Below are 10857 nucleotides of genomic sequence, written 5' to 3' on the forward strand. Positions count from 1 at the left end.
TCTATCTTGATGGCATTTTTATGTTTCAGACATTGGGGGGAAAAAATGTGTTTTTCAAAATGTCTTTCCTGGAAATAAAAATCCAACGTGATTTAGGTTGTATTATTTAGCCCAATGGGACCATCTGTCATAGCCGCAAATATTGTGGTCAGTGTCCCTCTGACTGCTTTGTGTCGGTGCTTTGCAATCTGCCAGATTTGATAGCGATATATCCTCAGCATGATGCTGCCACCATTGTGCTTCATATAGGAAAAGGCGTGAATAATAAGGAACTTACTAACAGCAAAAGTACACAAGAACGATATAGCATTTATATTAACGCAGATGACCCGTATTATTATTATTATTATTATTATTATTATTATTATTATTATTATTATTATTATTATTATTATTATTCCAAAAAATAAAAGGTACAGAATTATTTTTTAAAAAACCTGGTGACCAATGGGAACTAATGCAGAAATCTGCAATATGAAATAATAATTTTAAAAAAACGATCAAACAATCAAAGGCATATTTAAAAGTAAGAAAGACATAAATATGTACTTTTCATTCCAACTATCTATAAGTATAAAATAGCCAATTATGTTTATATGAAACAACGCCTTTAACTTGCTGTAATCTACAGGTAGCCTAAGCCTACTGAGTGTCTATGTTTGATTTCTGTTTGGATGTTATGTTTCTGTGCAAGACAGAACATTTTGAGCTCATAAAACATTAGCAGCATTTTCTATAATAATCAAGAGGTTCTGTCTTTTTTCTTCGTCTTCTTCTTCTTCTCACAAACTTCACACACTGATCTGAAGTGGAAGCGATTTGCTGCCACGGGGGATAGGGGTCAAAGACTCTGCGCATGCGCACTCGGCATAAAATTAGGCACTTCCTGTGTCGTGCCTCTTACAGAAGAAGTGGCGCAGCTGACTGAAGGTTGAATGGTTTTAAAGCTGCAACAGTCGGTCGTTTTCTACCCGACGGAGAGTTCAGACAGCCCGTGTCGCTGAACTGTGATGAGAGCAGTGAGGGAAGTGATGAAGGTTTTCATAACGAGGCGCATCCCTCAGGAGGGAATGAAGATCCTTTCAGGAGCGACCGGAGTGTAAGAAGAGTTTTACAGCAGTCTCGATGAATAAGCAGCATAATAAACTCAAAACCTGCTAGCCAGCGCTCATGTGCGTTGAGATCATTTGACCCCAAGTCACATGAAAGGTCAACAAGTTTGCAGTGCTGTCATACGATCCTCCACTGACAACTCATTGTGCTCTTTTAGTTTATGATAGTGACAAACAAATCCCATTGTCATTTTTTTTCTTTATCTGTCTCCACGCAAACAGATGTGAGGTGTCCCAGTGGGACTCAGATGAGCCTGTCCCGAGGGCAGAGCTTCTTAAAGCAGTCCAGGGAGCTCATGGTCTTCTGTGTTTGCTGTCAGACAAGATCGATGCTGAGGTTCTGGATGCTGCAGGTAGGCGTCGCTCTGACGGCAAGACCATGCAGTCCTCCTCTTTTACCTGATCTAAGCAACTGTCCACATGCATCTTAGAATAATGCATTTGTGTGGCATGATACCCACAGTACCTCCTACGGATTCTTTGTAGCTCTTTAAATGTTTTAAACCACAAAAGATGTCTTTTATTGCTATTATATGTTTTTTGCTTTTACTCGAAAGCAAAACTAGTGCACCTGGACATAGCTAAATATGACTAAACTGAGAGTGACCCATGTGGTTGTTGCTGAGAATTGGTGAAAAAATCTGACTAAAACATTAAGAGAACAATCAATGCAAAAAAAAAAAAAAAGATTTAATGTTTCTGATATACAACAACTTATAGATTTTTTTTCTTCAAAAATAAAACTGCATTGTTCATTTCCTTAAACTCTTTTGGTTAGTTTATCACAGTGCCGGATGTCAGTAACTCTGTTTCATTTACATTGCCTTGAAAAAGTGTCCATACAGTTCAAACTATTCACCATGTTACAGCCGCAAACCCCAACGTACTTAAATGAATTATAAGTACTGAGCAACACAAAGTGGCAGGAAAAAGAAACTTGTTTTTTACCAGGATTTCCAAACAAAAATGTGGTGTGAATGTTTAAGAAAAACATTCCCATTGCATGATTCTGCCACTTCCATGTTTCACAGTGTGGGCGATGTTTTCACAGCGATGTGCAGCGTTAGTTTCCAGCCGTGTAGGAACTGGTTGCGCTGTGTTTTATTCGGCGGCATCCGAGCAGATCTATGCAAATGCATGACACTTTTTTAGATTAGAAACAAAAAAACTTTTGAAATCATGTTTTCTCTTCCTTCCACTTCACAGTTGTGCGCTGCTTCATTTCAGACCTCCCCCCAAAAAAGCCATATAGGGCTATGAGTACACCCACAAGACACTGTAACTTCTTGAAGAATTTAGTCTTTTTTTTTTCTCTGATCGAGTGTTAAAACAAAGTCTGCACAACATTTCAGTCGCTCCCTCTCTGATTTTAGGACCAAACCTGAAAGTAATCAGCACAATGTCTGTGGGCTTCGACCACTTGGCTCTAGATGAGATCAAAAAGCGGTGAGCTTCAGTAAATGAAACCGATATACTGATAGGAAATGTTTCATGCTTTCACAGCTATAAAACTTTCCCCCCCACCCCTTTTTAACAGCGGCATACGTGTCGGATACACTCCGGATGTCCTGACTGACGCCACCGCAGAGTTGACCGTGGCTCTCCTCCTGGCCACTGCTCGCCGGTTACCAGAGGGAGTGGAGGAGGTCAAAAAGTTAGCCTCACTGGGTTACTCATTTATACTAATTGCTTTTCTTATTAGTGATTCTGTTACTATTTAACCCAAAATGGCAGCAACTGTTTGAATTTACATTCTCACTACATCGAGGTGTTTTTTTTCTTGTCTTAGTGGTGGCTGGAGCTCATGGAAACCTCTCTGGTTGTGCGGTTACGGCCTGTCGGGCAGCACTGTGGGAGTCATTGGACTGGGACGCATTGGTTTGTTTTCCTGTTGCTGCTTGGAAGCTCGAGATCTACGTGACAGATTCCGTGCGATCCAAATAACATGGTGTTGTATGACTTGATCTTGTAAACGTGAGACTTTTCCTTGAATATTTGTGACCAGGTATGGCCATAGCTAAGAGACTCCTTTCTTTTGGGGTTAAGAGACTGTTGTATACCGGAAGGACGGCCAAAGCCCACGCCGCAGAAGTGAATGGAGAGTTTGGTAAGAAAACCACTGGAAACGATACATAGTGAAAGTGTGCATTCGATCATCTGCGTTTTACATTTATTTCCGTCTCCTCTTTGTTGAGCAGTTCCCCTGGACACGCTTGTGTCAGAGAGTGATTTCGTTGTGGTTTCCTGCTCACTGACACCAGAAACTCAGGGCCTGTGTGACAAGGCATTTTTCAGCAAGATGAAAAAAACTGCAGTGTTCATCAACTCAAGCAGGTAGACATTTAAAGACTGTACAGGAGGGCCAGGCTTGTAGATGCAGACCGCCCTCTGTTATCTTTGCTGCTGCTTTGATACATTAGGATGGCGAAGTAATGACTTTTTTGTTCTAGAGGAGCTGTGGTGAACCAGGAAGACCTGCATGAGGCTCTAAAGAGCGGACAGATAGCTGCAGCCGGACTGGATGTTACAACACCTGAGCCTCTCCCAACAAACCACCCGCTTCTTACCCTGAAAAACTGTGGTAAGTACAACAGTATTTATGCCACGGGAACTTTTTCACATTTTGTCACCACAAATTTCAATGCATTTTTATGGGTTTTAAGGTGATACAGCAGCACAAGGGATTGCACACTCTTATGTGGGAAAAATGAACACTGCACATCACCTTGACCTAAATCTAAATATATCTTATTTAAAAATTGATTTGCGTAAATGCTTTGTACAGTCTGCCTGAGTTTGAGCTGTAAGGCCTGCAGCCGTAATTGCAGCAAAGGCGCTTCTATTTAGTTATTGAATCAGGCAGGCTGAATGCATATCTGCTACACTTTTCAGATTTTTATTGTAAAGATTTTTTAAATTGGCATAAATAAATAATTTTATTTCCACTTCACAATTCTGCACTACTTTGTGTTGGTCAGTCAAATAAAATCTCCACAAAATGCACTGGAGTTTATGGTTTGCAGTTGTGTCCTACATTTATAAGCAAAAATGCAAATGATTGGCCTTCATTTTTCTGTCCCCTTTTCTTTGCGCAGTTGTGTTACCTCACATAGGCAGCGCCACTTACTCCACCAGAGGCGTCATGTCAGCACTGACTGCTCAGAACCTGCTGGGAGGTTTGCAGGACTCGGACATGCCGAGCGAACTCCGCTTTTGAAGAGGAACCGCTGTGCCTACTGCTGCTTCAGGAAGATGAAATGAAAACAGTACAGTGAGGTAGAAAATAGTTGTGGGAGTGCTAATGCAGTCTCGACATGTTCTAGCACCTTGAGAGTTGGATTTGATCATCCTAGTAGTACATGTAGTAAAGTTCTTCGAAAGAAGATTAACCACACCCTCTGTGTCTAGTCAGAGTCTTACTATTCTTTTTTTTTTAATAGTACAGATCTTTCAAAACACCATCTGAAATAATATAGAAAAGATGTTTTACTCTCTTGTTAAAATGAGTTTCTTACAAAAATGAGCATTGTACATGGTGATCAGTACTTTATTCAGACATTGATGTTGCAGATCTGCACTTACTACACAGAAAAACACTTCTGCTCTGCATTAAGAGTGAAGAAAAGAACTTAACTGTCATTTAGATGTACAAAATTGGTGCTTTACCATCTAATTGAGTCATAGAATTAAAAGAAGACCAAATACAACATTTCTACTTTCAGTTTCTTTTTTTTTCACTTCTTCTGGCCTGAGTTATAATGTCTTCATAGCATTTTTACATCATTGCCTTAATTTATATGAACCACAATAGGAAATCATACAGTGTAGGACAGGAAAATACATGAATTTATAAATTTAAGAATTTTATGATTGTTCATGATTTCGACCAGGTTGTGTTTTTTGCACAGATTAAAGCAGAGAGTCTGAGAAGGCCTGATCATCCTTAAAGTTCACGCAGGTGTTTTTTGAGTGTTTATAGAGGTGGGAGGACTGGCTGAAGCGCTTGCCGCACTTTGGACAGGGATAGGGCTTCTCTCCAGTGTGGACGCGAATGTGCTTCTTACAGTCCGTCAGGTTCATGAAGGTCTTGCAGCAGATCTTGCAGGCATATTTCTTTTCACCTTCCACCAGCAGCACGTGGTCCTCGGCAGCTGCTTTCTTGCACTTCGAGAGTACATCCTCAGAAGCTCTAGTCAGGCTTGGCCTATCTGCACCATCACCTGCTGTTCCAGAGGGAGTGTCTGTGCAAGACTCCGATCCAGGCAATACTTTGGGGGCGATGCGACGGAAAGTCGGAGCCCCAGAGCTTTTCCCGGCCCTCGAGGGTTGGACGAGCGATGCGTCCAGACTGAGACTAGGTCTGATGCCGCTCAAGAACCCTGCCAAGGAGTTCTGATTGGGTTGGAGGATGATTGTATCACTGAATCCAGAGCTCTGAGTTGGGAGAATCTGCTGCAAAGGGACAGGAGTTACTGGAAAAACAAGAGATGACGAAGAGTCAGAAGGCTGGACAGAAGACGTACTTGCTTCGTCTGGCATTTGATTCTGTGTCGTTGCATCTTCGGGAACTGTGGGAGCATCACTGGCAGCAGCAGCAGCAGCAGTAGCAGCAGCTGTCAGACTAGCTAGAGTATCTTCTTCTCCCAAAGCGCCCATTACACTTTCACTGCTGGGATTGAGAAAGCAGGAAAAGGCTAGTTCAGAGAAGCTGTCCAGGCCTTCACCGTCCACTGTGTCCCCACCCAGGTCCCCAGACCCCGTCAACGTATCTGTGTGAACATCTGTGCACAGCTGTGATGATAACGTTACGCCATCAGCCTCTGCTGGGTCGGTCATGTTAATCTTTTCATCACCAATTTGCGCCTCTAGTGGCGATGGAGGAGAGTTGTTTGGCATTGTCTCTAAGTCGTTGGAGTAGGAGCCCATATTTTCCATTTTCACCTCAATCAGTATCTTTGGTTCATCCTGCTCCTCTTCTCCAACTTGAACTTTAACCCCAGTGTCTCCATCTGTATCTTCAGCCTTTTTCCACACTCCTGCCCCTCCTGTGCTGCTGTCTGACTGAGTCGGCAGCTGGATTTCTTCCAACTCCCCCTTGGTTGCCTCATATTTCTCTTCCTCCTCGTCTTCATCATCACCTCGGTTGTCCCATTGCCTGCCGATCGTCTTCTGGCAGCCTGATGATGACAGATCTTCTCCTCCTTCCTCTGTGCTCCTGGTCACAGTAGGTGAACACTCTTTGTAGTTAAACATCCTCTTCTTGACACCAAGGAGCTCCTCATCTGACTTGCGTTTTTGCCTTAAAGACGGAGCTGTGAATTGTTCACTCTTCTCCATGCCTTGGCTTTCATCCTCTCCAGACTGACTCACCTCCATTCCCATGTCTTCCATCTCAGAGTCTTCCTCTGTGGCTGAGGTTACAAGATGCTGTGGCACGGTCGCCACCTGGGAGCACAGACTTTGCTGCAGCTGCTGCTGCTGCACTGACCTCCAGCCTTTAGGTGCTGAGGCAGGAAAGTTTTTCCTGGACAAGTGCAGTTTGCAGGCTTTGACCACGGCGTTGAGGTGGAGATGGGATGCAGCCAACAACACGTCCATCTCATTGGAGGCTCCTAAGGAGAGGGTGGAGGTGTAGATCATGTCCAGGAGGGTGGAGAAGGCCTCTGGTGTCACAACCTCGGGATCCAGCTCCATCACATGGCGGGATCTTTCTCCCTGAGCCCCCGAGCCCTCATCAATGGAGCTGAGGAGAGCCCTGAAGTGAGAGCTGCTGGCAGCCAGGATGGAGCAGTGGGCATGGAAGCTCTGACCTCCAACCACCACCACACAGTCACATAGTTGGCCGTGCAGGCGCTGGTGGTTGAGCTGTTTGAAAAGATGCTGGAAATGTCCCGGAAAGTCCATCACAGCAAGTGGAGCTTCTTAATTACGAATATTCGAGCATCCGTTGCGTTATAGAAACCATATTTGCACACAGGTTACTAATATTGTCCACCTCTCATCTTGATGCTGCTTCCTCAGCAGACTCACCTTCCTGTCTTGTAATAAATAGGTGAGGATTGTCCTCGGTTTTCCCGGAGATGCTGTGGCGTATGGGCGGGCCTGGATCAACAATCACACGGAGGGATGCGGTGCGGGCGCGAGTTTTACCTCCCCCAAAAAATAAAAAATACGGAAAAAGTCAATGTCAGCACATTTCTTTCTGTCGCTGCTGCCGAAACATTCGGTTTATGTCCAGTCCCATGCCTCTTTGTGATTACATCGCTACTTAATCTGAGCGCTCAGATGATCGCATCCATTGTCTGAGCCTCCAGTCCCTTTGCGGTCTCACTCATTGACTTTCAGCTAACACCGCCACCAAGTGGTGAACGTGGGGAAGTGCAACATCGGGTAAAAGAAATCAACTTTCAAATGGCCCCCCAAAAAAGTAAAAATAAATAAGATTAAAAATCGACAAGTAGAAGAAACAAGATCAAACTCAAGAAATATAAAATGATAAAACTGTGAAATTCTTAAACTTGTGTGTTCAAGCACAATATATTTGCAAAAATCTACAGTAATATTTGAATATATGACCCTTTATAAGTTTCAAAGAAGTCAGCAGATTTGTGTATCTTCCAACGAGGAGTAAATCTGGCCATAAATAGGTTGTCTTTATGAGAAATGATTGAACCATAAAACCAGTTTTATGGTGCCAGTTTTGCTATCAAATAAATGGAAGAATAATTTATTTCACCATAAAACTTCATCAGCAGATATTTGGTTGTCTATATGGGCATCGGCAAATGTCAATCTTGAAGTAGGTGTTTTTTTTTTCTTGTTTGGCACCTTCTCAATCCATGTTTCTAATAAACTGGGTTGGTTAACTGTGGGTGCCAATATTTTGGGATCTTCCAGTTTGTCAGACTTGAGCTCTGGTACTTTCTGAACATCCTAAACAATGCTCTTTCTTATGAAGATGACAATTTAGGTTAGAGTGGTGAACCTTTCACACCAATGGGCAAATGATCGCAAACACACAGAAGTTTATTAAATGGATTACACAAAACTGAGCTTGTAGAATGATCCTTACTTCATGATCTATGCTTTGAAACTGGGTGTGTGGAAAAACCCCCAATCTAATTTAAATGAACTCTACTAAACCTAACAGAAACAGTGTTTAATATCCAACCGGAATCAGTTTGGTGGCTATTTAGTGTGCACTGCAAATGCAACTTCCTAGGGGACATTATGAAAATGTATGCCCGGTCAGTAAAACAAGGAAAGCACAGTGTAAATTCAGTCCAAGAAAGAGTAAATTCTATTCAGTATTACATAACTGCAATAATTAATTTCACACTTTTAAACTGACAAAATCAAATAAAGAAATAATTTATTTGTTGAATAATCACACTGGTAGACACATGACTAAAAGACAAAGCCTACATATTGTTTAAACTTAAAAAATAAGACTAAAGTTCACAAACTGAACATGAAAACAGCAAGAGTCTCAGATGAAGCCAAGGAAAAATATTGGTGGTTTTCCAGAGATCCAGGATCAGGCCGAGCTGGCTTCATGAGGAGGTCCTCACCGTCTCTGATGTAGAAAACTGTGGATGGATGCATGGACCAGGGAACTTGACTCATATGCTGTCCAGTTTCTTTAACACATATGGGGCTGTGAACACAAGAAGCATAAAGCATAAACAAAAACGACAAAATATAAAAGCATGACATACTCTGGAGAAGAACTACGCAGCACACAGACTCCATCCATCATTAATGAAAGATATCTGGCAGGAATAGTGCTTCTCTGGATTTAGGTTGGGTTGGTTACTGCTGTCAAAAACACAAAGCTATTAAAATGTTAGTTTCAAAACTGCTGCTCCTGTGGCTTAAAACCTTTGTAATGAGATAACAGGAGGAGAATGAAGAGAGCTTTACCAGCTTTGTGCAGCAAAGAGTAATGTGAGGCGACCCCAATCCCACCTGATGCTGCACCCTGCCAACCAATTGGCAGCCGAAAAAGTACGAAAGTGGTTCTTTGCTCATGAGAATAATAGATTTGCCTTATTTGACGTATTTTAGTCAAGAAAAAAAAATATCAGTTGTGTTGGTCTACAAATATCAGAATGATGGAAACACACCTGCACAATATAACAAATTCCAAGTTAAGTGTGTAATTTCACAATTGCAAAGGACTGCTTGAAAGCAACATTAGGAAACTTCTTATATTTCTGATGCAATGCATTCAAATTACGTTTACGAATAGTACACATGAAAAAAAAAATGCCCACACCAAATTATATTCAAGAAACCAGATATTTGTTCTGATGAGGCTCATTTGTTAGATTTAAAGTGCCTTTTTGAAAACAACTTTTAATCTGGTATTAAATATTTCTGTGTTAATTTCTTTTAGCACTTTAACAGTTGCTTGATTTAATATTTTAATCTTAAATGACATGTTTTCATTAGCTGTGAATGTAAAATCATAACAGCAACAAATGCTGAAAACATTAGTAATTTATCTGCATATACTATTCTGCCTAAAATGAACATATTGTGCATTTTGATTCAGCGTTTGTTTCAAAATAAAACAAGAATAATGATAAAATTCTGTTCAAATATTAAATGCACAAAGCTGCTTTTTACTTAAATATTACTTAGAAACGGAAATAGACGGATCCTCGATGCCATTTTTGTCTGTACTCACTGGCTCTGAGCAGAAAGACGTAAATGAGGAAGTTTCGTAACGAGAAGATGACGTCTTCCCGCATTTTGGTCTTCATCTCCTCTGGGTCCATTTTAGGCCCGAGTCCTTCGAGTTTGAACATTGTTGTTGTGGTTTGGCCTCAGATGTATTGTCTGGTTGAAAATTTCACCTTCTTCTGCCTTCACGTGAAACGGAAATGCGCAACGGGAAACAAGGACACCGAGCGGTACGGTGCGCACGGAGGGACAAATCTGTTCCCGTTTTCTTTTTCTGAGAAGCGTCACTGCCCTCTTGCGGTGAAACCAGTATATTAATAATATATTTTCTCAACAAGTTTGAATCGTACACGAATTGGATAAGGTCTTTTTGACTATTTGGCCTTTTTCGACTTAACCGAGTACAGTTTTCATAGGTTAGCTTGGCTGGGATTAGTTTGGAAAACTTTTTGTTTGTTTGTCGTTTTGTAATGAGTAAAATCAACATATAAAAACTGTATAGGCTATTAATTGGAAATAGCAGTTATGAGAAATATGTATGGGGTAAATTCTTTACTGAATTATTGTGTGAACTAAAGTTAAATTGTTACATGGAGGTGGAAAAATAAGCCAATGTGAGGAACTAGTCAAATTTGTATTTTTGCTGACATTGTCTTCATCTTTTTTTCTAAATGTATTTTTTCCAATTCATCTGTTACTGTCAGTGTCTCATGCACATGTACTCTTCTGCATATTATATTTCGTTCGAAGATTTAGCTTGTTCTTATAGCAGGTATTGACACTGAGAAAAAAAAGTCTGTGCGGTTTTCATATTATATGCCAATATCTGGTTCCAGTATGCACAGTAAAAGCAAATCCCGCAATTTGAGTTAATCTTGTAGGTTATAAGATATATGACTGACAAATAATGGGCCATTATTTATTTATCAATTACACATTAATGCCGCGTTAATGAAAAAGAGAGCTAATTGAATTTAACGAAGCGTTTATTTTTATTTAATGTACAACTTATTTATATTTATTCACTACATTTAAAGACTGTTTACTAAAAACAAAA

At 41.0% G+C, this 10857-nt stretch overlaps 3 protein-coding genes across 3 annotated transcripts; 1 reads left to right on the forward strand and 2 right to left on the reverse strand.

Annotated features, from left to right (window-relative positions):
- The first annotated feature begins 891 nt into the window (after positions 1-891).
- Positions 892-4833, forward strand: grhpra (glyoxylate reductase/hydroxypyruvate reductase a). Its single transcript, XM_055034696.1, has 9 exons — positions 892-1099; positions 1335-1465; positions 2486-2558; positions 2650-2766; positions 2902-2990; positions 3118-3219; positions 3311-3446; positions 3563-3693; positions 4208-4833. The coding sequence occupies exons 1-9, from the start codon at positions 1011-1013 to the stop codon at positions 4327-4329; spliced, it is 990 nt and encodes a 329-aa protein (XP_054890671.1). The 5' UTR covers positions 892-1010; the 3' UTR covers positions 4330-4833.
- LOC129362890 (zinc finger and BTB domain-containing protein 5) lies at positions 4794-7430 on the reverse strand. The gene has a single exon (XM_055034695.1). It carries the CDS (start codon positions 7014-7016, stop codon positions 5022-5024), a length of 1995 nt encoding a protein of 664 aa, XP_054890670.1. The 5' UTR covers positions 7017-7430; the 3' UTR covers positions 4794-5021.
- A 1037-nt stretch (positions 7431-8467) lies between these two features.
- tomm5 (translocase of outer mitochondrial membrane 5 homolog (yeast)) lies at positions 8468-10018 on the reverse strand. Its single transcript, XM_055034467.1, has 2 exons — positions 9805-10018; positions 8468-8769 (listed from the first exon to the last, which is right to left on the reverse strand). Exons 1-2 carry the CDS (start codon positions 9923-9925, stop codon positions 8735-8737), a joined length of 156 nt encoding a protein of 51 aa, XP_054890442.1. The 5' UTR covers positions 9926-10018; the 3' UTR covers positions 8468-8734.
- Between the last annotated feature and the right edge of the window lie 839 nt (positions 10019-10857).

This window comes from Poeciliopsis prolifica, unplaced genomic scaffold, assembly GCF_027474105.1.
Source record: "Poeciliopsis prolifica strain line A6 unplaced genomic scaffold, Auburn_PproV2 SCAFFOLD009, whole genome shotgun sequence".
Lineage (NCBI taxonomy): Eukaryota > Metazoa > Chordata > Actinopteri > Cyprinodontiformes > Poeciliidae > Poeciliopsis > Poeciliopsis prolifica.